Source organism: Phyllobates terribilis, unplaced genomic scaffold, assembly GCF_046119375.1.
Source record: "Phyllobates terribilis strain yellow unplaced genomic scaffold, ASM4611937v1 Scaffold_4__5_contigs__length_816908805, whole genome shotgun sequence".
NCBI classification, from domain to species: Eukaryota; Metazoa; Chordata; class Amphibia; order Anura; family Dendrobatidae; genus Phyllobates; species Phyllobates terribilis.
The window spans coordinates 55510695-55537072 of record NW_027362764.1 but is presented as its reverse complement, the minus strand read 5'-3'; the positions used below and the strand labels follow the sequence as shown (position 1 = coordinate 55537072).

The 26378-nt window shown below is 47.3% G+C and overlaps 1 protein-coding gene across 2 annotated transcripts in view; it reads left to right on the top strand.

Annotated features, from left to right (window-relative positions):
* The window catches only part of VPS50 (VPS50 subunit of EARP/GARPII complex), a 215986-nt gene that overhangs the window by 166951 nt on the left and 22657 nt on the right, over positions 1 to 26378 (top strand). Inside the window, exons 18-23 of one of the 2 annotated variants that reach the window (XM_073677354.1) lie at positions 5121 to 5297; positions 7412 to 7530; positions 8567 to 8673; positions 19319 to 19440; positions 19885 to 19951; positions 25703 to 25847. In XM_073677354.1, the coding sequence (XP_073533455.1) occupies positions 5121 to 5297; positions 7412 to 7530; positions 8567 to 8673; positions 19319 to 19440; positions 19885 to 19951; positions 25703 to 25847 (737 nt within the window). Of the gene's footprint in view, positions 1 to 5120; positions 5298 to 7411; positions 7531 to 8566; positions 8674 to 19318; positions 19441 to 19884; positions 19966 to 25698; positions 25848 to 26378 lie in introns of both variants that reach the window. The other variant, XM_073677353.1, reaches the window with a different exon arrangement.

Here is a 26378-nt window from a genome sequence, read left to right as displayed (position 1 = left end):
TATGGGGGAATAGACTGAACCTGGTCAAGAGGGAGGTTACTTACCGTACGAGGAGACTAGAAGGGTTGGGTATGGTCAACCCTGTGGTATTCTTTGTGAATACCTTCATTAAGATCAATATTGCAGACCTCTGGAAAGAGAGGGCTCCTCCGTGGGTATTCTCCTGTAAGGGATGGTTTCAGCCTTTCTTCCAGGAATGGGAGATAGGAGGGCAAGTGAAGGATCTCCGCACACCGCATGGACATCTCCCGGCTTGCGCTACCGTGGTTCTGAAGGTAATTTGCCGGTGGGGTCTGGGAATGTGGGAGGTCAGGACTCTGCCAAGGAAGCTCCTTGACAAAAGGGTTCTGTTGACCCATTTTCAGAGGCCTCTGGCGCTCAGAGATTGCCCAAGTCGGGATCTTGGGGTGGGTCTGCATCTTTTGAATTCTATCAGGATCCACTCGAAGATTTGGGACTTGGCTTGGCGCTGCTTCCATGGGAAACTGTGTGTGAGGGACAATCTGAAGTGTAGGAGCTCTGAGGACAGGGACTGTCCTCGGGAGCATTGTGGTGCCATGCTTGAAAGCATAGACCACTTCCTGCTTCGTTGTCCCTTTAACACAGAGGTGTACAACAGGGTGGGCACCTCCATTGGCTGGCCCCGGCTGGCCGGTTTCTCTTATGCGGAATGGGCCTATGGAGCATTCGGGGACCTGGGTGGTCGGGACCGCTGCATCTTATTTCTAGTTAGTGCAGTGGTTAGGTATCACACGTGGAAGGCACGGTGCTTAGTATCGACGCAACGGGAAATCCTCCCAGTGGACGATGTGTTTAGGACCATACTCTGTGACCTGGTGAAGGTGCGTTCTCTGGAGTATGAGAGACTGGGTACACGGAGGGCCGCTCTCCTCTGGAGGGGCTTTTCTTTTAGTGTGCCCTAGTCTGGTCATCTCCTCTCCTGGTGGTGGGCTGCTGCTGACACCATAGATTTTTGTTTTATTGATCAGTAGACAGTGATGTAGGGCTGCAGGCACCGAACTTGGGCTTTGTCAGTTCTGGTTATTGTTTTGTTTGTTATTGTATTGTTTGTTTCTGTATATATTGTATATATGGGTTTGGGTGTAGGTGTTAGGTTGGGTGGAGGGAAAAGGGGGGAGGTGGGTTCATCTTGTGGGACACTGGTTATTTGGGTGAAAAACTGGCACTGCCTGATCTGTCCTATGGACGTTGGACATGGACTGAGGCATGAGGCGCAGGACCAGCTCTCAGGTCAGTGCCGGGGAGGGAGTGGTGGGCTCGAGTGTGGGGGGTTTTGTTTTGTCTTGTATATATTTCTATAGTTAGTATTTATTTTATTAAAAAAAAAAAAAAAAAAAAAAAAAAGAATGTATGTATTAGTTTGTATATAATTTGTCGGTTATTATTTATTATATTATTATTTGTTTGGTAACCGGACCAGATGTCATGGTGTAGGTAATTATTATTGTGTATATATGTATAATATGTGTGTGAGGAGAGAGAGAGCGGCTGGACCAGTTCATTACACTGTTTATTTTCTGGTTATTAATTTTCTTATGTTTCTGTTATTATTATTGTTATGCTTTTCATTTTTATAATAAAAGATCTACAGGATGTAACTCAGGATCAGTAATGTAATGTATGTACACAGTGAATCTACCAGCAGAATAGTGAGTGCAGCTCTGGGGTATAATACAGGATGTAACGCAGAATCAGTACAGGATCAGTAATGTAATGTATGTACACAGTGACTGCACCAGCAGAATAGTGAGTGCAGCTCTGGAGTATAATACAGGATGTAACTCAGGATCAGTAATGTAATGTATGTACACAGTGACTCCACCAGCAGAATAGTGAGTGCAGCTCTGGGGTATAATACAGGATGTAACGCAGAATCAGTACAGGATCAGTAATGTAATGTATGTACACAGTGACTGCACCAGCAGAATAGGGAGTGCAGCTCTGGAGTATAATACAGGAGGTAACTCCGGATCAGTACTGTAATGTATGTACACAGTGACTGCACCAGCAGAATAGTGAGTGCAGCTCTGGAGTATAATACAGGATGTAACTCAGGATCAGTACAGGATCAGTAATGTAATGTATGTACACAGTGACTGCACCAGCAGAATAGTGAGTGCAGCTCTGGAGTATAATACAGGATGTAACTCATGATCAGTACAGGATCAGTAATGTAATGTATGTACACAGTGACTGCACCAGCAGAATAGTGAGTGCAGCTCTGGAGTATAATACAGGAGGTAACTCAGGATCAGTACAGGATCAGTAATGTAATATATGTACACAGTGACTCCACCAGCGGAATAGTGAGTGCAGCTCTGGAGTATAATACAGGATGTAACTCAGGATCAGTACAGGGTCAGTAATGTAATGTATGTACACAGTGACTGCACCAGCAGAATAGTGAGTGCAGCTCTGGAGTATAATACAGGATGTAACTAAGGATCAGTAATGTAATGTGTGTACACAGTGACTGCACCAGCAGAATAGTGAGTGCAGCTCTGGAGTATAATACAGGATGTAACTCAGGATCAGTACAGGATCAGTAATGTAATGTATGTACACAGTGACTGCACCAGCAGAATAGTGAGTGCAGCTCTGGAGGATAATACAGGATGTAACTCAGGATCAGTACAGGATCAGTAATGTAATATATGTACACAGTGACCACACCAGCAGAATAGTGAGTGCAGCTCTGGAGTATAATACAGGATGTAACTCAGGATCAGTACAGGATAAGACATATAATGTATGTACACAGTGACTGTACCAGAGAATAGTGAGTGCAGCTCTGGAGTATAATACAGGATGTAACTCAGGATCAGTACATGATCAGTAATGTATGTACACAGTGACTGCACCAGCAGAATAGTGAGTGCAGCTCTGGAGTATAATACAGGATGTAACTCGGGATCATTACAGGATCAGTAATGTAATGTATGTACACAGTGACTCCACCAGCAGAATAGTGAGTGCTGCTCTGGAGTATAATACAGGATGTAACTCAGGATCAGTACAGGATCAGTAATGTAATGTATGTACACAGTGACTCCACCAGCAGAATAGTGAGTGCAGCTCTGGAGTACAATACAGGATGTAACTCAGGATCAGTACAGGATCAGTAATGTAATGTATGTACACAGTGACTGCACCAGCAGAATAGTGAGTGCAGCTCTGGGGTATAATACAGGATGTAACTCAGGATCAGTAATGTAATGTATGTATACAGTGACTGCACCAGCAGAATAGTGAGTGCAGCTCTGGAGTATAATACAGGATGTAACTCAGGATCAGTAATGTAAAGTATGTGCACAGTGACTGCACCAGCAGAATAGTGAGTGCAGCTCTGGAGTATAATACAGGATGTAACTCAGGATCAGTACAGGATCAGTAATGTAATGTGTGTACACAGTGTCTACACCAGCAGAATAGTGAGTGCAGCTCTGGAGTATAATACAGGATGTAACTCAGGATCAGTGATGTAATGTATGTACACAGTGACTGCACCAGCAGAATAGTGAGTGCAGCTCTGGGGTATAATACAGGATGTAACTCAGGATCAGTAATGTAATGTATGTACACAGTGACTGCACCAGCAGAATAGTGAGTGCAGCTCTGGAGTATAATACAGGATGTAACTCAGGATCAGTAATGTAATGTATGTACCCAGTGACTGCACCAGCAGAATAGTGAGTGCAGCTCTGGAGTATAATACAGGATGTAACTCAGGATCAATACAGGATAAGTAATGTAATGTATGTACACAGTGACTGCACCAGCAGAATAGTGAGTGCAGCTCTGGAGTATAATACAGGATGTAACTCAGGATCAATACAGGATAAGTAATGTAATGTATGTACACAGTGACTGCACCAGCAGAATAGTGAGTGCAGCTCTGGAGTATAATACAGGATGTAACTCAGGATCAGTACAGGATCAGTAATGTAATGTATGTACACAGTAACTGCATCAGCACAATAGTGAGTGCTGCTCTGCAGTATAATACAGGATGTAACTCAGGATCAGTACAGGATCAGTAATGTAATGTATGTACACAGTGACTCCACCAGCACAATAGTGAGTGCAGCTCTGGAGTATAATACAGGATGTAACTCGGGATCAGTAATGTAATGTATGTATACTGTGACTGTACTGGAGAATAGTGAGTACAGCTCTGGAGTATAATACAGGATGTAACTCAGGATCAGTAATGTAATGTATGTACACAGTGACTGTACTGGAGAATAGTGAGTGCAGCTCTGGAGTATAATACAGGATGTAACTCAGGATCAGTAATGTAATGTATGTACACAGTGACTGCACCAGCAGAATAGTGAGTGCAGCTCTGGAGTATAATACAGGATGTAACTCAGGATCAGTAATGTAATGTATGTACACAGTGACTGCACCAGCAGAATAGTGAGTGCAGCTCTTGAGTATAATACAGGATGTAACTCATGATCAGTACAGGGTAAGTAATGTAATGTATGTACACAGTGACTGCACCAGCAGAATAGTGAGTGCAGCTCTGGAGTATAATACAGGATGTACCTCAGGATCAGTACAGGATCAGTAATGTAATGTATGTACACAGTGACTGCACCAGCAGAATAGTGAGTGCAGCTCTGTAGTATAATACAGGATGTAACTCGGGATCAGTAATGTAATGTATGTACACAGTGACTGCACCAGCAGAATAGTGAGTGCAGCTCTGTAGTATAATACAGGATGTAACTCGGGATCAGTAATGTAATGTACACAGTGACTGCACCAGCAGAATAGTGAGTGCAGCTCTGTAGTATAATGCAGGATGTAACTCGGGATCAGTAATGTAATGTATGTACACAGTGACTGCACCAGCAGAATAGTGAGTGCAGCTCTGTAGTATAATACAGGATGTAACTCGGGATCAGTAATGTAATGTACACAGTGACTGCACCAGCAGAATAGTGAGTGCAGCTCTGTAGTATAATACAGGATGTAACTCGGGATCAGTAATGTAATGTATGTACACAGTGACTGTACTGGAGAATAGTGAGTGCAGCTCTGCTTATGTGGGACAAGTCTTGCATAACTTTTTTTTATTTCTTCACCCTCAGGAGTTTAAGTGTTTGGGACAGTCTCGCTCTCCGTCCATGTCTCCGAGTAAGCAGGCCACTTCCGCGGACCCCTCTGCCGTCTCGTTGTTTGAGCAGTATACCAGCGGGGGGAATCCTTTTGAGATACAATCTGTTCTGAAAGATGATGAAACAGAGGATGTTCTAGCTGCAAATGGGGTGAGATCTCCGTTTGATACACTGATCGGTTTGGGGAAGCTCGGGGTGTGGGTTTGGCAGGGGGTGGCCTGTTCACACTGCTGGGCGTCTCACCCATCGTAATGATTACTTGTGGGTGTATGGCCGCAGTACTCTGGCCTAAGAGCGGCACATGGCTCTGTCTTCCTCTCCTACGTTAATCAAGGGTGTTCACATCTGGGCATTCCCCTCCACATTCAAAATTCCCCAGTAAAACAGATTACAAAGAGTTTCCTCAAGTGTCCCATAAATATCTTTCTATCTAATTATCCATTCATGCAAGAAAGATAAAGGGAACGTGATCCCTCCAAAATGTGATTTAAGCTACTTCCACAGTCCAGCATGGGACTCGGCCTCTGTAGCACTCAGACCTGCAGTATCGATTTCCCTTTTTTTAAGTTTTTATTGGAAATGAGGGGTCTTCGGTGCCCCACTATTTTGTCTTTTCAATCAACATGGCGCGCACCTCACATTAGCTTGATTCATAGCGATGCCTGAATTGATTCCCTGACCCTGCACCTCTGCACAGATAGATAGGGAGATGGATGGATGGATGGAATATGGATGGATGACTGGGAGATGGAAGCATGGGAGATGGATGGATGACTGGGGGGACAGATGGATGAGGGGGATGGATAGGAGATGGATGGATGGCTGGGGGGGGACAGATGGATGAGGGGGATGGATGGGAGATGGATGGATGACTGGGGGGACAGATGGATGAGGGGGATGGATGGGAGATGGATGGATGGCTGGGGGGACAGATGGATGAGGGGGATGGATGAGAGATGGATGGATGGCTGGGGGGGACAGATGGATGAGGGGGATGGATGGGAGATGGATGGATGGCTGGGGGGGACAGATGGATGAGGGGGATGGATGGGAGATGGATGGATGGCTGGGTGGGACAGATGGATGATGGAGATGGATGGATGGCTGGGGGGGGACAGATGGATGAGGGGGATGGATAGGAGATGGATGGATGGCTGGGGGGGGACAGATGGATGAGGGGGATGGATGGGAGATGGATGGATGGCTGGGGGGACAGATGGATGAGGGGGATGGATGGGAGATGGATGGATGGCTGGGGGGACAGATGGATGAGGGGGATGGATGGGAGATGGATGGATGGCTGGCTGGGAGATGGAATATGGATGGATGGCTGGGAGATGGAAGCATGGGAGATGGATAGATCGAAGGATGGGAGATGGATGGATGGATGGCTGGGGGGACAGATGGATGAGGGGGATGGATGGGAAATGGATGGATGGCTGGGGGGGACAGATGGATGAGGGGGATGGATGGGAGATGGATGGATGGCTGGGGGGGACAGATGGATGTGGGGGATGGATGGGAGATGGCTGGGGGGGACAGATGGATGAGGGGGATGGATGGGAGATGGCTGGGGGGGACAGATTGATGGGAGATAGATGGATGGTTGGGGGACGGATGGGAGATAGATGGATGAGAGATGGATTGATGGCTGCGACATGGGTGGATGGGAGATTGCTGGGAGATGGGTGGGAGATGGGTGGCTGGGAGACGAATGTGTGGAAGATGGATGGATAGATGGATGGGAGATGGATGGATATGCAGCTGAAGTGCTGAGAGCTATAGTTGCAGACAGAGATGGGCAATAGATAGATATATATAAGCTAGAGGTAGGTTTGAGATGATAGATAAGAGACATAAATAGATATAAGATAGACATGCAATAGAAAGTATGAGCGCTATAAATGCATAGACCCAGAGCAGATATGAGCTGTAGGGATGTGCAGTGTGTAGACATGAGATGACTTTCTGCTCAGGAGAACCTTCTACATCATCTCTCGTGTACGGAGACCTCGGCAGTTTGTCCTTTTATTTTGTTCCTTTTTTTCCTCGTCACTCTTTGGCTGCAGATCGTATAAATCAATTTGTCTCGGCGTCTGCCGCAGAGCTCAGCACGGGGGGCACATTACAGAAGTGGTGATTGCGGGGTCAGCACTGTTGAGGGGGCAGTTATGTCTTTTTCAGACACAGTTGTAAACAATTGTGTTCTCCCTGCGGATAAATGAGCCGTGTGCTACAAACAGCCGTGACTTCTTCCTTCACAGTATGAATCCGACGAGCTGGAGAAGAGCGCTTATCAGGAGTACGACAGCGACAGCGACGTCCCGGAGGAGCTGAAGAGGGACTATGTCGATGAGCAGACTGGAGATGTACCTTCAAAAAGGTGACAGCACCCCATAATGTGTGTCGTCAGATAATGACCTATTGTTTATATCCAGTTTTTGTGTTACATGTATTCATTTTTTAAATTTTTCATATTACGATTACTTTGTTAAACAAGTAAATTAGCAATCTTGCAATTTTCCAACTGACCACTGGGGATTATTTTTAGACTTATGCTTCCGGTCCATTCAGGAAGAGTTTTCAGCAGGCTCCTTATCATCAGAGGTAGGATTACAATGACAGGTCACCTCTATACACAGCTGATGACACAGGATCCACCTATGAAAATACTTGATTTCACAGCTCTCCTCCTCCTCCTCCCTTCACAACAACCTTTGCACCCGCTCATTAGATGCTTCAATACAAAGAATAAGGTCAGAGTCAGTTGGTTGCTGCTAATGTACATGTAGAACTCCAGAAACATCAGCAAGTCAGAGTCTAAAAAAAATCCCCGGTGTGAGAATTACAAGACTTCTACTTTCTGTTTAGATTGGGATCTGAAAAAAAAGGCAAAATTGAATAAAAAATAAATAAAAGCAAAACTAAATAAATATCTGTGTAACTCGAAAATCTGATTCAAACAAAGGATTATTCCCAAAAATCACATTTTTTCCGTATCCATAGGGGTAGAGTTTCCGAACCCTAATCTCAAGATCTCTGTATGTCCCAGTGATTGGACCAAAAGAAACCAGCAAGTTTTTCCATACACAGTGGATATAGAGTAACTTGCCTTTTTGGGAATAACCCTTTCAAGGATAAACATTGCTGCCTTCTTAGAAAAATAGCGCCACTCTTGTTTCCAGGTTGTATGCGGCTTTACCGCTCAGCTCTATTAAAGTGAATGGTGCAGATGCAGTACCGAAACTCAACCTGTTGCAGGGGTGGTGCTGTATTTTTAAAAAGGTAACCACCTTTAACGACCTGCAGTTTTGGAGATATTCAGACCCAGGAGAACCCTTGTACAGGTCCTGATGTCTCGTATGGGCATTTCGCTGATCGTCTTGAGCTTTCCTAACCGCGATCTTGTCTTAATGAAGTGTCTCTAGAGAGACCCTGAAGAGTCGGAAGAGATCGGATTACAGCCTGAACAAGGTGAACGCGCCCATCCTGACCAACACCACGCTGAACGTAATACGGCTCGTGGGTAAGTCGTGGCTCTCCTTGTTGATTATCTCCTGAACTGCGCCGCTCCCTATTGGTTTATGTCCTGTATCCGTCATGCTGCACCGCTCCCTATTGGTTTATGTCCTGTATCCGTTATGCTGCACCACTCCCTATTGTTTTTTGTCCTGTATCCGTTATCCTGCGCCACTCCCTATTGGTTTATGTCCTGTATCCGTTATGCTGCACCACTCCCTATTGGTTTATGTCCTGTATCCGTTATGCTGCACCACTCCCTATTGGTTTATGTCCTGTATCCGTTATCCTGCGCCACTCCCTATTGGTTTATGTCCTGTATCCGTCATGCTGCACCGCTCCCTATTGGTTTATGTCCTGTGTCCGTTATGCTGCACCACTCCCTATTGGTTTATGTCCTGTATCCTTTATCCTGCGCCACTCCCTATTGGTTTATGTCCTGTATCCGTTTTGCTGCACTGCTCCCTATTGGTTTATGTCCTGTATCCGTTATGCTGCGCTTCTCTCTATTGGTTTATGTCCTGTATCCGTTATGCTGCGCCACTCTCTATTGGTTTATGTCCTGTATCCGTTATGCTGCGCCGCTCTCTATTGGTTTATGTCCTGTATCCGTTATGCTGCGCCGCTCTCTATTGGTTTATGTCCTGTATCCGTTATGCTGCGCCACTCTCTATTGGTTTATGTCCTGTATCCGTTATGCTGCGCCGCTCCCTATTGGTTTATGTCCTGTATCCGTTATGCTGCGCCGCTCCCTATTGGTTTATGTCCTGTATCCGTTATGCTGCGCTTCTCTCTATTGGTTTATGTCCTGTATCCGTTATGCTGCGCCACTCTCTATTGGTTTATGTCCTGTATCCGTTATGCTGCGCTGCTCTCTATTGGTTTATGTCCTGTATCCGTTATGCTGCGCCGCTCTCTATTGGTTTATGTCCTGTATCCGTTATGCTGCGCCACTCTCTATTGGTTTATGTCCTGTATCCGTTATGCTGCGCCGCTCTCTATTGGTTTATGTCCTGTATCCGTTATGCTGCGCCGCTCTCTATTGGTTTATGTCCTGTATCCGTTATGCTGCGCCGCTCTCTATTGGTTTATGTCCTGTATCCGTTATGCTGCGCCGCTCTCTATTGGTTTATGTCCTGTATCCGTTATGCTGCGCCGCTCTCTATTGGTTTATGTCCTGTATCCGTTATGCTGCGCCACTCTCTATTGGTTATGGTTATTACTGGTGACAAGTGATGGAGTCTCTGCATTCCAGCCTTGGAATTAGTTGTTTTTCTAATGTGCCATCATTTAATTAGTGCCTTGTATCCGGTCCTTATCAGATAAGGCAGGATAGGAACATTGTACCCCATACAGACAGGACTCAGTAAGCAGCTACCCCATCACTCCCTGGTGTCACTGTATCACTTCTCTCTAATATGTTGCGACTGCTATAAAGTATATCCCCCTGTTCCTTCCTTCAATGCAGGTAGGAAGTAGACATCCCCTTTAAAAGTGAGGAAGGAAGTAGACATCCCCTTTAAAAGTGACAAGTTACAAATGCTCTTATATATGCAAATTACCTCTTGAGAGAGGACGAGGACTAGAACTCTCTATAGCGCCACCTATTGGAAGCAGCGATCTTACAAGTCACTTTCGACCCTTTAACGAGTCTTGCAATATGCCTTAGGATAAAAGCCAAATCAGAATCCCAATTTGCAGACACATGTTTCAGGGTATTGCCCCTCATCAGTGCAAAGTATGAGATCTGATTTGGCTGGGTGAGAGGCTCTAGACTGAGGTCATATAATGAGTTAATATATCTCCCTTTCGTGACCTTCCGGACCCCGCAAATGCCACTGTCAATCTCTTAAACGGTTCGCATGTGCACTGTCCCGCATTGGCTACCACCATGACATGGTTGCGAGGGTGTAATGGCAGCCAGAGGCCTCACAAATGCCCCTGTCGCTGCCATCTTGGTCTACCTATGAAGTCGCACCAAAAAAAAAAAAAAAAAACAAGTTTCATACGGCTCCATCGACAAAAAAAATAAAAAAAGTTACAGGTCTCAGAAAATAGTAACAGAAACTATTTGTTAAAATTTTTTTCATAAATTTCCAAAGTGGAAAAAAAAAACGCAATCTTACCGGAGAATCATTTTTACCGCTCAGTCAACGCGGCAAAAACAAAACCCTGACGGATTGAATTTTTTTTTTTTTTTTTCCACTTGGAATATTTTTTTTCTATTTTTCAGCGCCTGAGACAGTAAAATGAACGGCGCCTTTCAAAACTACAACTCAGCCCCGCACTAACACAAGCCCCTATCCCTCTGTGTCGATGTGAAAAATCAATTTCTTATGGCTTTTTTTTGGAAGGACGGGAGGAAAATGCGCTCTGGCGAGAAGAGGTTAATCGCGCTGCGCTGCTCTTTTGAACACAGGCGCCACATATTTTTGTGATTTTTTTTTTTTTTTTTTTTTTTTTTTTTATATTGTTATTTTTTTTTTATTATTATTATTATTGTTAACTTCCCACTTTTTTATATAATTTATGTTAGTATTAGTTATTTTTAGTAATGTTTCTAATTTTTGTTCTGCGCTTTTAGGGCAATTTTTCGCCGTATTTAATTATATTAAAACCTTGGCAGGAGATTTGCAAACGTTTGTTTTCGCTCTCTTCACGGCTCTAAGTACTATTAGGCTGATTAAATTAATCTTGATGGCAGATTAGGAGGATGTCACATATAGATAGTAATTAGCAATAATCAGTAATTAGTTTTCTGCATCTATAAATATATCCGCTTCTGTAGACGGGAGCCTCGGGCAGGAATAATCTAATGTATCTCTAAAAGGACATTACAACGTTACTTGACTGATACTTGCTATGTAAGGATGGAAGTTCTGTAGAACTTTCTTAAGAAATCCCTTAAAGTGAACCTGCCACTAGGTGGGAAGCGGCAATTTTTGCTTATATATTATTCCCGCTGCTCCCCTAAATATATATATATATTTTTTTGTATAATATGTATGATTCCAGAAATACGAGCCTTTTTATTTCTCAACCTGATCCTCTGGGGCGTGCCTTTAGGCTATTTAGAATAATTATGCTGTGAGCCATGTAAGCTCCCGACCCCCTGCATAAGTATATATATATAACACTTAATGTACTGGATGACTTCACCCACCACTGGGGAAGCTTACAGGGAATCTTTCAATAGGTTTTTGCTATGTAACTTGAAAGCAGCTTAATGTAGGGGCAGAGACCCTGAGTCCAGCGATGTGTCATTTATTAGGCTGTGCATTGCTGTTTCAATAAAATCAATGTTTTATCAGCCGGAGATTATCACTACAGGACAAGGTGTCTCGTACCTCCTAGCTAGCTGCTCTGTATAACCCTGCCCCCACCACCGATTCACCGCCTGATCCAAGTTTCACATTTTTCTCTTGAGGGAGTGCTTCTCCCAGTAATACAGGCTGCACATACACTACCGTTCAAAAGTTTGGGGTCATTTAGAAATTTCATTATTTTTGAAAGAAAAGCACATTGAAGCTAACATTAAATGAATGAGAAATCCACTCTATACATTGTTAATGTGGTAAATGACTATTCTAGCTGCAAACATCTTGTTTTTATTGCAATATCTACAGAGGTGCATAGAGGCCCATTTCCAACCACCACTCCAGTGTTTTAATGGTACATTGTGTTTGCTAACTGTGTAAGAAGCTGATGGATGTTTAGTAAACCCTAGAAAACCCTTGCACAAGTATGTTAGCCCGGCTGAAAACGGTTTGGCTGATTTGAGAAGCTATAACATTGACCTTCCTTTGAGCTAGTTGAGAATCTGGAGCATTACATTTGTTTGTTCTATGAAACTCTCAAAATGGCCAGAAAAAGAGAACTTTCATGTCAAGCTCGACAGTCTATTCGTGTTCTTAGAAATGAAGGCTATTCCATGCAAGACATTGCCAAGAAACTGAAGATTTCCTACACCGGTGTGTACTACTCCCTTCAGAGGAGAGCACAAACAGGCTCTAACCAGAGTAGAAAGAGAAGTGGGAGACCCCGCTGCACAACTGAGCAACAAGACAAGGACATTAGAGTCTCTAATGTGAGAAATCGACGCCTCACAGCTCCTCAACTGGCAGCTTCATTAAATAGTACATGCAAAACGCCAGTGTCAACGTCTACAGTGAAGAGGCGACTCCGGGATGCTGGCCTTCAGGGCAAAGAAAAAGCCATATCTGAGACTGGCTAATAAAAGGAAAAGATTAATATGGGCAAAAGAACACAGACATTGGACAGAGGAAGCCTGGAACAAAGTTTTATGGACAGACGAATCAAAGTTTGAGGTGTTTGCATCACACAGAAGAACATTTGTGAGACGCAGAACAACGGAAAAGATGCTGGAAGAGTGCCTGACGCCATCTGTCAAGCATGGTGGAGGTAATGTGATGGTCTGGGGTTGCTTTGGTGCTGGTAAAGTGGGAAATTTGTACAAGGTAAATGGGATTTTGAATAAGGAAGGCTATCACTCCATTTTGCTACGCCATGCCATACCCTGTGGACAGCGCTTGATTGGAGCCAATTTCATCCTACAACAGGACAATGACCCAAAGCACACCTCCAAATTATGCATGAAGTATTTAGGGAAGAAGCAGGCAGCTGGTATTCTATCTGTAATGGAGGGGCCAGCGCAGTCACCAGATCTCAACCCCATTGAGCTGTTGTGGGAGCAGCTTGACCATATGGTACACAAAAAGTGCCCATCAAGCCAATCCAACTTGTGGAGGGGCTTCAGGAAGCATGGGGGGAAATTTCTCAAGATTACCTCAGCGAATTAACAGCTAGAATGCCAAAGGTCTGCAATGCTGGAATTGCTGCAAAGGAGCATTCTGTGACGAAAGCAAAGTCTGAAGGAGAAAATTATTCTTTATAATAAAAATCATTATTTCTAACCTTGTCAATGTCTGGACTATATTTTCTATTCATTTTGCTACTCATTTGATAAATAAAAGTATGAGTTTTCATGGAAAACACAAAATTGTCTATGTGACCCCAAAATTTTGAACGGTAGTGTATCAGCACAGTTTCAATCCTGAACTTATTTCCTCTTCACGTGCTTTTCTGTTTATCTACAGCATACGTTCTCTGCCCTCTCTGAGACTGTACATGCTTTCCCCCTTTCCCTACTGCTTTTTCTAACACTGAGAAAAGAGAGCAGGTTAGAGGGAGAGATCAGAATCAAGAGCTCTGATGGATTTGTAACAATTTTTGCAGATCGCTCAGCTACATCAAGGATTTACCGTCACTCTGCAGCAACAAAGTGGTCGACCAATACTATTGAAGTCTAAAAAGTTGCTTAATTTTGCATTTAGAAAGGAAATGGAAAATAATTTATTTCAGGTTTTTGTGGCGTTCTACTAAGTGGGTCACCACCTCTGCACTCTAAGGTTCAGCGGGGGTTGCAAAGTCCTGACCCTTAGAGATCAGACTTTGGTTGCATATTGTAATCTGAATATAAAGGGGTCATCCAGGATTATCAATGGTTTTGTTATGATCTGCAACAAGAACTAAGGAAAGATAGGGGAAAGCTGTCCCTACAGTAAGACTAAGCTGAATCCCTACGATGTAGCGGGCTGCCTGTTCCTTGTGAACAGACCCACCTTAGTCCTCGACTATTCTGAACGAAGACCTATAGAATTAAGGGAGGGATCCCTGAAAGAACTAAGGACTGGGACAAAAATGGGACGACACCTAAACAGAAATTGTTGTAGAACACAAAAGACAAACTGAGAAAAAGTACTAGAGGTCCCAGAGGACCAAGCAAACTGACAGAGATAGGCACCGAAGCACCAAGCTAGCAAAACAGTCAAACAACACTGAAGTCCAGCAAAGCCATAAGAGCGGAGCTGGAATATATAGGCAGATGGTCACGTGACCGCAAAACACAAGATAGCAAAAACTAACAGGAGGATTCTAACAGTACCCCCTCTTCTATGAGGATCCTCCGGATCCTCCAGGCCCAGGCCTATCAGGAAGCCTCCTGTGGAAAGCTTTAACAAGCCTAGGAGCAGAGACATCATCCGTCCTTACCCAGCAGTTTTTCTTCGGGACTGAAACCCTTCCAGGAGACAAGATACTGTAATCTCCCTCTATGCCATCTAGAATTCAAGATACGAGAAATCTCATATTCGCCATCTTCCACCACAGGAGGAACTGTGACAGTGGCGTCCCTATCAGATACATCCGCCTTTTTCAACAAGGAAACATGAAACACAGGATTAATCTTCCAGGAAGTAGGGACATCCAACCTAACAGCAGATGGGTTAACAACCTGAAGCATTTTAAATGGACCCACAAACTTAGGACCCAGTTTTTTAGAGGGAATCCTCAACCGCAGGTTCTTTGAGGACAACCAAACCATGTCACCCACAGTAAACAAAACCTCCTTACGTTTCCTGTCAAAATACTTCTTGGACTTCTTGTTAGCCTCTTGAAGGTTGCAACGTACATTAGTCCAAACTCTCTCCAAATCACCGGAAAAATTCTCCTCCTCCGACACCGCCGACCCCAATTTGGAGAACGAACCAAACGACGGAGAACACTCAGCAGAGGAGGATGTATGATTGATAAGAGCAAATTCTGCGAGAGGCAGAAACTCAGACCACCCCTCTTGATTGTCCACCACAAAACAACGCAAAAACTGCTCAACATCCTGGTTCTTTCTTTCAGTCTGTCCATTCGACTCCGGATGATAACCAGACGAAAATGACAAATGGACTCCCAACCTGTTACAAAAAGCACGCCAAAAATGAGCCACAAACTGAGGTCCTCTATCAGAAACCATATCTGTGAGAACGCCATGGAGTTTGACAATCTCCTTAACAAACGCCTTAGCGAGTGTCTTCGCGCAGGGCAACTTAATGAGTGGAACCAAATGACACATCTTACTAAAACGGTCTACGACCACCTAGATGACAGTAAAACCCTCGGACACAGATAGATCAGTAATAAAATCCATTGTGCGATGCGTCCAAGGCGCACTAGGAACCTCCAGAGGGCAAAGCAACCCCGCAGCAGGAGTATGTGAAGCCTTTGACCTGGCACACACAGTACACTGACGCACCCACTTGATGACTTCCTTCTGCCATCCAGGCCACCAAAAACTGCGACTGATCAGTCTCTTAGTTTCCGAAATTCCTGGATGACCTGCCAACCAAGACTCATGACACTCCACAAACAAGTCTCTCCTAAAGGCTCTAGGCACAAACAACCTCCCATGGGGAGTGTTAGATGGAGCATCATCTTGAGCATTCAGCATCCCATTCTCCAAATCAGAGTTCAAAGCAGCCACCACAACTCCTTTCTGTAAAATGCTCTCCTCCTCCTTGGCACCGACCGTAGGAGAGAAGCTGCGAGATAAAGCATCGGCTTTAACATTCTTAGTACCCGGGATATAATTAACAGAAAAATGAAACCGAGAAAAAAAAAGTGCCCACCTAGCTTGACGGGCATTCAAGCGCTTGGCAGCATCAAGATAGATCAGATTCTTATGATCTGTGAAAACCTAAATAGGAAATCTAGCGCCTTCCAAGACATGACGCCAGTGTTCAAATGCGAGTTTAATAGCAAGCAACTCCCGATTTCCAACATCATAATTCAGTTCGGTTTCCGAAAATTTCCTCGAAAAGAAGGCACAAGGATGTACTCCACCCTTGTTCTCCTGAGACAAAACTGCTCCGATCCCCACCGATGAAGCATCGACCTCGACCAAAATAGGCTTGCTCTCATCAGGCTGCATAAGGATAGGGGCAGAACTGAACCTCTCTTTGAGATACTCAAACGCTTCAATGGCCTCAGAAGTCCACTGGACCGTATTCGCACCTTTCCTGGTGAGATCGGTTAGAGGTTTAACAACTACAGAAAAATTCTTAATGAATTTCCTGTAATAATTGGCAAAACCCAAAAATCTCTGTATAGATTTCAAACCAATAGGCCTAGGCCATTCCTGCACAGCCTGAACCTTCACAGGGTCCATCTCAAAGCCCTCGCTGGAGACAATGTAGCCCAAAAAACTAATTTTCTGCACAGCGTACTCACATTTCTCCAGCTTAGCAAAGAGTGAATTATCACTCAATAACTGCAAAACTTCACGTACACTCTGCCAATGAGACTCCAGATCTGGTGAATAAATGAAAATGTCATCCAAATACACAACCACATTCTTACCAATCAAAGGTCTCAGGATGTCATTAATAAGGTTCTGAAAAAATGCTGGAGCATTGGTAAGACCAAAAGGCATCACCAGATTCTCAAAATGACCTATCGGAGTGTTAAAAGCAGTTTTCCATTCATCACCCTCCTTCACTCGTAACAAATTGTATGCCCCCCGGAGATCAATTTTAGAGAACCACTTGCCCCCCACTAACTGGTTAAACAAGTCAGGAATTAACGGCAGTGGGTAGGAATTGCGTACGGTAATCTTATTAATTTCACGAAAATCCAGACATGGACGTAAACTGACGTCCTTTTTTTTAACAAAGAAGAATCCGACTGCCACAGGAGACTTAGAAGGTCTAATGTGACCAGCAGCCAGGCTAGTCTGTATGTACTCCTCCAAGGCCTTTCTTTCAGGGATAGTAAGATTAAACAAGCGACTTTTGGGAAGAGTAGCACCTGGAACAAACTCAATGGCGCAATCATAATCCCTATGAGGAGGTAAAACTTGCGACTCCTCCTCCGAAAAAACCCTCCAAAAATCTTGAATAGGTACCGGTAATTCCCCTTTTTCCACAGCCGCAATGCGACCATTACAACATTTATCATGGCACTTCGGACTCCAAGACTTTATCATATTAGTAGACTAGTCCAGCAAAGGATTGTGCAGTTTTAACCAAGGCAATCCTAGAACGACCGGAGAGGGTAAATTATCCAAAACAACAAAGTCCAAAATTTCTTTGTGAACTCCATTGATAGTGAGGGAAAATGCAGCAGTCTTGTGAGTAATACATTTCAAAGGAGTGTTATCAATTGCAATCACAGAAATAGGTGATGACAAAGGTTTGGATTTCAATTTAAGGTTTTCCAAAAACCCTCATCAATCACATTAAGTGTTGAACCACAATCCACAAATACCTGAAATTCAATCAAATCTCCCTGTAGAGTGGTTCTCCCAGAAAGAAACACTCCTGCAGAGCGTAAACAAGTTATACGGGCGTAACTGACCTTTTTTTTTCTCTTTACTTAAACGACGCTCACAATACTTAATCAAATGGTCCACTTTACCACAATAAAGACATAAGCCCTCGGCGAATCTCCGGTCTCTTTCCTGAGAGTGGAGTGACATTGCCCCCACCTCCATTGGTTCTCCGCTGTCAGAGCAGATTTTCTGGGAACTAGGACCTGACGTTACAGGAGTCTTTACATCATTCACCCTGGACCTCAGTCTCCTGTCCACACGAACAGCTAACTGCATAGCTTCCTGCAGAGTGTCAGGTGCAGGGAATGCAATTAGAAAATCCTTAACGCTTTCACACAGACCAGCAAGAAATAAACATCTCAGCGCAGAATCATTCCATTTAACTTCTGAAGCCTGTATCTCCTGAAGTGTGTGCAATAATTTTCAACATCATCTGACCCATGATTCAAACGTCTAAGTTCTGATTCTGCAGATGAGATTCGATCAGGATCGTCATATAAGAGCCCCATAGCAGAAAAAAATTCTTCCACAGAACTTAAACACGGATCATTAGGCTGGAGAGAAGAGGCCCAACCCTGTGGTTCATTGCGCAAAAGTGACATAATAAACCAATGCGCTGTGATTCATTCCCAGAGGATCTTGGTCTCAAACGAAAATATAACAAACAAGCATTTTTAAAGGAAAAAAAATCTTGCTTTTTACCATAAAAAACATCAGGCAGTCCTACCTTGGGTTCGACAAAATGCGCTCCAGAACAGCTACTCACGTGTTTCTGAAACTCGGCCACCTCCAGAGACAATCCCTGCAGGCGTTGAGCCAAATCCTGGACGGAAACCATACTGATCCCCGAATTTCTTTCCTTTTAGTTTTTTGGGCTGGACTTACTGTTATGATCTGCAACAAGAACTAAGGAAAGATAGGGGAAAGCTGTCCCTACAGTAAGACTAAACTGAATCCCTACGATGTAGCGGGCTGCCTGTTCCTTGTGAACAGACCCACCTTAGTCCTCGGCTAATCTGAACGAAGACCTATAGAAATAAGGGAGAGGTCCCTAAAAGAACTGAGGACTGGGACAAAAATGGGACACCTCCTAAACAGAAATTGTTGTAGAACACAAAAGACAAACTGACAAAAAGTACTAGAGGTCCCAGAGGACCAAGCGAACTGACAGAGATAGGCACCGAAGCACCAGGCTAGCAAAACAGTCAAACAACACTGAAGTCCAGTAAAGCCATAAGGGCGGAGCTGGAATATATGGGCAGCTGGTCACGTGACCGCAAAACACAAGATAGCAAAAACTAACAGGAGGGTTCTAACAGGTTTATTCATTGGCCTTGTCTGGTATTCCGTTGTGTGATGCTGATTTGCTTTTCCAGATTCAACCTGTGGTTAGGGGTGGCGCTGTTTGAGAAAATATTGATAAATATTACCATAGGTTTCATCAATGGCATTTTTTTTTCTTCTTTTTGCACAGGAAAATACCTGCAGATGATGACTATACTGAAGCCCATCGCCTTTGATGTCATCCACTGCATGTCGCAGCTTTTCGATTACTACCTTTATGCCGTATACACATTTTTCGGGAGAAACGATGCAGTAAGTAGTGGAGCTCGAGTCTTCCCGGCCATAGCTATTCCTTGCTAAAGGTGCTGCAAATATTGGTGGTCATGGGACAGGAAAGACACAATATATCAGTAGTTTTAGTGGGAATGGGACTCAAACCCATGCTCCTTCGTCCCCAAACCCAGCCTCCTTCTATGTCTAGTCCGCCTTTAACTCCCCGTAAAAGAGTTTCAATGGGATGGGGGTCAAAATCCTGTTATTTGAGGAGTAATAGCCAGAGGGGCACTGGTCGTGGATTTCCAGGACTGTGCCCCCTAGAAGGTAGTACCAAGGTGGTAGAGGGGGCTCTCATGGTTAGGGGGGGTCCTAGTGAATGCTCTTGGGTCTAAAGGACCCCTAAAATAAATTGCTCTACCGTATTGGAGTCCTGTTCGCCTCTGTCGATCACATCACTGATATTTCATCTTTGCTCCGCAGTACGAATCCACTGGACTTGGTCTAAGCAGCAGCCGACTCCGGACCACGCTGAACAGGATTCAGGAAAGTCTTATTGATATGGTGAGAGTTGTGTCTAAGCCGTAACGGTCGGATTATCAATGTCCTGTCTCTAAAAGCTGCCCCACAGTCCAGGTACAGTATGGGCGCAGAACTGGATCGCAACTGGGGATTTTGCTTTGGGGATTGGAGGTTTTTACAGAAGGGACCAAAAAAAACTATTACCTATATATAGAGCTCTTATTCGTTAATGGTGCACCAACCGTGTGCAAGACAGCGAGGCCACAGACACTTCTGCATAGACGGCCGGCCGCAGACGCCTCCTGCACAGTGCACCGGCCACAAAAATCTCCTGCATAGACAACCGGCCGCAGACGCCTCCTGCACAGTGCACCGGCCACAAAAATCTCCTGCATAGACAACCGGCCGCAGACGCCTCCTGCACAGTGCACCGGCCACAGAGATCTCCTGCATAGACAGCCGGCCGCAGACTCCTCCTGCACGTTGCACCAGCTGCAGAGATCTCCTGCATAGATGGCCGTCCACAGATGCCTCCTACACTGTGCACCAGCCGCAGAGATCTCCTGCATAGACAACCGGCCGCAGACGCCTCCTGCACGGTGCGCCAGCCGCAGACGCCTCCTGCACAGTGAATCGGCCACAGAGATCTCCTGCATAGACGGCTGGCCGCAGACGCCTCCTGCACAGTGCATTGGCCACAGAGATCTCCTGCATAGATAGCAGGCTGCAGACGAGGTGTCTGCAGCCTGATATCTATGCAGGAGATCTCTGTGGCCGATGCACTGTGCAGGAGGCGTCTGCGGCCAGCCGTCTATGCAGGAGATCTCTTGCACGGTGCACCGGCCACAGAGATCTCCTGCATAGACAACCGGCCGCAGACGCCTCCTGCACAGTGCGTCAGCCACAGAGATCTCCTGCATAGACAACTGGCCGCAGATGCCTTCTACACGGTGCACCAGGTGCAGAGATCTCCTGCATAGACAACCGTCCGCAGACGTCTCCTGCACGGTGCGCCAGCCGCAGAGATCTCCTGCATAGATGGCCAGCCACAGATGCCTCCTGCACAGTGCGCCAGCCACAGAGATCTCCTGCATAGACAACTGGCCGCAGATGCCTTCTACATGGTGCACCAGGTGCAGAGATCTCCTGCATAGACAACCGTCCGCAGACGCCTCCTGCACAGTGCATGAGGCGTCTGCGGCCGGTTGTCTATGCAGGAGATCTCTGCACCTGGTGCACCGTGTAGAAGGCATCTGCGGCCAGTTGTCTATGCAGGAGATCTCTGTGGCTGGCGCACTGTGCAGGAGGCGTCTGCGGCCGATTGTCTATGCAGGAGATCTCTGTGGCCGGTGCACCGTGCAAGAGATCTCCTGCATAGACGGCTGGCCGCAGACGCCTCCTGCACAGTGCGCCAGCCGCAGAGATCTCCTGCATAGACAACTGGCCGCAGACGCCTCCTCACAGTGCATCGGCCACACAGATCTCCTGCATAGACGGCCAGCTGCAGACGCCTCCTGCACAGTGCATCGGCCACAGAGATCTCCTGCATTCCTGCATAGACGGCCAGCTGCAGACGCCTCTTGCACGGTGCACCGGCCACAAAAACCTCCTGCATAGACAACCGGACGCAGACGCCTCCTGCACAGTGCACCGGCCACAGAGATCTCCTGCATAGACAGCCGGCCGCAGACTCCTCCTGCACGGTGCACCAGCTGCAGAGATCTCCTGCATAGATGGCCGTCCACAGATGCCTCCTACACTGTGCACCAGCCGCAGAGATCTCCTGCATAGACAACCGGCCGCAGACGCCTCCTGCACGGTGCGCCAGCCGCAGAGATCTCCTGCATAGATGGCTGGCCACAGATGCCTCCTACACGGTGCGCCAGTCGCAGAGATCTCCTGCATAGCCAACCGGCCTCAGATGTCTCCTGCACTTGCGCCAGCCGCAGAGATCTCCTGCATAGATGGCCGGCCACAGACGCCTCCTACACGGTGCTCCAGCCGCAGAGATCTCCTGCATAGACAACCGGCTGCAGATGCCTTCTACACGGTGCACCAGCTCCAGAGATCTCCTGCATAGATGGCCGGCCACAGATGCCTTCTACACTGTGCACCAGCCGCAGAGATCTCCTGCATAGACAACCAGCCGCAGACTCCTCCTGCACGGTGCGCCAGCCGCAGAGATCTCCTGCATAGATGGCTGGCCACAGATGCCTCCTACACGGTGCGCCAGCCGCAGAGATCTCCTGCATAGCCAACCGGCCGCAGACGTCTCCTGCACGTGCGCCAGCCGCAGAGATCTCCTGCATAGATGACCGGCCACAGACGCCTCCAGCACGGTGCACCAGCCGCAGAGATCTGCATAGATGGCCAGCCACAGATGCCTTCTACACTGTGCACCAGCCGCAGAGATCTCCTGCATAGATGGCTGGCCACAGATGCATCCTACACTGTGCGCCAGCCGCAGAGATCTCCTGCATAGACAACCGGCCGCAGATGCCTTCTACACGGTGCACCAGCTCCAGAGATCTCCTGCATAGATGGCCGGCCCCAGATGCCTTCTACACTGTGCACCAGCCGCAGAGATCTCCTGCATAGACAACCAGCCGCAGACGTCTCCTGCACGGTGCGCCAGCCGCAGAGATCTCCTGCATAGATGGCCAGCCACAGATGCTTCCTGCACAGTGCGCCAGCCACAGAGATCTCCTGCATAGACAACTGGCCGCAGATGCCTTCTACACGGTGCACCAGGTGCAGAGATCTCCTGCATAGACAACCGTCCGCAGACGCCTCCTGCACAGTGCATTGGCCACAGAGATCTCCTGCATAGATAGCAGGCTGCAGACGAGGTGTCTGCAGCCTGCTATCTATGCAGGAGATCTCTGTGGCCGATGCACTGTGCAGGAGGCGTCTGCGGCCGGTTGTCTATGCAGGAGATCTCTGCACCTGGTGCACCGTGTAGAAGGCATCTGCGGCCAGTTGTCTATGCAGGAGATCTCTGTGGCTGGCGCACTGTGCAGGAGGCGTCTGCGGCCGGTTGTCTATGCAGGAGATCTCTGTGGCCGGTGCACCGTGCAAGAGATCTCCTGCATTGACGGCTGGCCGCAGACGCCTCCTGCACAGTGCGCCAGCCGCAGAGATCTCCTGCATAGACAACTGGCCGCAGACGCCTCCTGCACAGTGCATCGGCCACACAGATCTCCTGCATAGACGGCCAGCTGCAGACGCCTCCTGCACAGTGCATCGGCCACAGAGATCTCCTGCATTCCTGCATAGACGGCCAGCTGCAGACGCCTCTTGCACGGTGCACCGGCCACAAAAACCTCCTGCATAGACAACCAGACGCAGACGCCTCCTGCACAGTGCACCGACCACAGAGATCTCCTGCATAGACAGCCGGCCGCAGACTCCTCCTGCACGGTGCACCAGCTGCAGAGATCTCCTGCATAGATGGCTGGCCACAGATGCCTCCTACACGGTGCGCCAGTCGCAGAGATCTCCTGCATAGCCAACCGGCCGCAGATGTCTCCTGCACTTGCGCCAGCCGCAGAGATCTCCTGCATAGATGGCCGGCCACAGACGCCTCCTACACGGTGCTCCAGCCGCAGAGATCTCCTGCATAGACAACCGGCTGCAGATGCCTTCTACACGGTGCACCAGCTCCAGAGATCTCCTGCATAGATGGCCGGCCACAGATGCCTTCTACACTGTGCACCAGCCGCAGAGATCTCCTGCATAGACAACCAGCCGCAGACTCCTCCTGCACGGTGCGCCAACCACAGAGATCTCCTGCATAGACAACCGGCCGCAGACGCCTCCTGCACGGTGCGCCAGCCGCAGAGATCTCCTGCATAGATGGCTGGCCACAGATGCCTCCTACACGGTGCGCCAGCCGCAGAGATCTCCTGCATAGCCAACCGGCCACTGACGTCTCCTGCACATGCGCCAGCCGCAGAGATCTCCTGCATAGATGGCCGGCCACAGACGCCTCCAGCACGGTGCACCAGCCGCAGAGATCTGCATAGATGGCCAGCCACAGATGCCTTCTACACTGTGCACCAGCCGCAGAGATCTCCTGCATAGATGGCTGGCCACAGATGCCTCCTACACGGTGCGCCAGCCGCAGAGATCTCCTGCATAGCCAACCAGCCGCAGACGTCTCCTGCACGGTGCACCAGCCGCAGAGATCTCCTGCATAGATGGCCGGCCATAGATGCCTCCTACACGGTGCGCCAACCACAGAGATCTCCTGCATAGACAACCGGCCGCAGACGCCTCCTGCACGGTGCGCCAGACGCAGAGATCTCCTGCATAGATGGCCGGCCACAGACGCCTCCAGCACGGTGCACCAGCCGCAGAGATCTGCATAGATGGCCAGCCACAGATGCCTTCTACACTGTGCACCAGCCGCAGAGATCTCCTGCATAGATGGCTGGCCACAGATGCCTCCTACACGGTGCGCCAACCACAGAGATCTCCTGCATAGACAACCGGCCGCAGACGCCTCCTGCACGGTGCGCCAGACGCAGAGATCTCCTGCATAGATGGCCGGCCACAGACGCCTCCAGCACGGTGCACCAGCCGCAGAGATCTGCATAGATGGCCAGCCACAGATGCCTCCTACACGGTGCGCCAGCCGCAGAGATCTCCTGCATAGAAAACCTGTCGCTGACGCCTCCTGCACTGTGCGCCAGCCGCAGAGATCTCCTGCATAGATGGCCGGCCACAGATGCCTCCTACATGGTGCGCCAGCCGCAGAGATCTGCATAGATGGCCAGCCACAGATGCCTCCTACACGGTGCACCAGCCGCAGAGATCTCCTGCATAGATGGCCGGCCACAGATGCCTCCTACACGGTGCGCCAACCACAGAGATCTCCTGCATGGACGGTGCACGGTGCGCCGCCAGCAGACACCTCCTGCATTTCCCCCAACATGATAGTTTTGGAGCATCTTATCTCTGCATTGTGCAGTTCCCCTGTTGTTCCTCCTGAAAATAAATAAAAACATGGACGAGCCATTTCTATTATTAATAGACTTGTCTCTGCACCCTCTGCCATTGTCCATTTGAAGCTGACACTGTCCGACTGTTGATGCAGAAACTCCTTTGAGAAGGGGAATAATAATAATAACACTCGGACTAACAGCGGAACAACACAATAGTACAATACAGAAATCTAGGAAAGGTGTTACAAATGTGTAATTTTTAGGGGAATTCACATATTTATTAAATAGGGTATCAAAAGAGTAGGCTTGTCCACGTTAACCTACTCTCAACATGTGATTTGTGGGCGAGCTGAGCCCATTGCATAGTTGCTGGCTGTATTATACAGCCAACACCTGCTGCTAAGAGCTGCGGCTACAATCCCTGTTCTCTGCGCTCCTCCTGGTGCCATGATGGTGTCATTTTTGGCTGTCCACACATTACACAGATAGTGGCATAGCATGGGTGAACTGAAGGGGCTCTGGGTGGAAAATACTTAAAGGTTTGGAAGAAAAAAAAAACAAAAACACAAGGCCAAGACCTCAGCTCCCCATCCTCCACACAGCAGGCAGCTTTACAGAAACATGGTGAGAAGAGCTGCAGCTTCATCTCCTCTTCCCCGTCTGCTATTTACCGTAGGTTTCTAAACTATTTAGGGGGTGTGCAAGAAATGGCAGATGACAGATAAGAAACTTGATTTCCCTAATGAAATATTATGCTACTCGATAGAACCAGAGCCAGAACGCCATTTAATCAGATGCTTCTAACACACGTTGTAATGTTTGATTGTAGGAAGTGGCCAGTGAAAATGTGGGATCTCTAGCCCCAGGAGAAGAAAGAAAGGAGAAGGTCCCAAGTCCACACCTGAGCCACATGGTGGTTCTGACGGAGAGCAACACTCTGTATGGACTCGCCCAGAGAGTGGTCGCTACTGAGTCCCTGTAAGTATATACCATAGTTATGTGTATTTTTTATTCTGTCTCTCTCTATACATTAAAGTGGATGTCACCAGATTTCACACTACAAGCTGCATATGTTTTAATTGGCACCTTCATAATTGATGAGGCCAGTGTACTTACTATAGAAATCCATGTCCGAATGGCTGGACAGTCCTTTTTGAAAGTATATGCTCAATCTCTGCTGAACTAGTTTGATTGACAGCTCCTTTGTGTACCGTCTCCCTGCTGCTTCTGAATCTTTGCCCACCTAGTGTAATCGACAGCCCCTCAGTGTCTATTCTCCCTGCTACTGAACCTTCATTTCACCTTACCTAATTGATATTTCCTTAGTGCCATCCTCCTCCTCCCTGCTCTGATGAAGCTCTGATGAATCTCTGCCCACCTTGCTTTGTAGCTCCTCAATGCGTGTCTGACCTGCTGCTGCTGAGTCTCTACCCCCCAAGCCTGATTATCAGCCCCTTAGTGTCTGCCCTCCCTGCAGCTGAATGTCTGCCCCCCCAAGCCTGATTATCA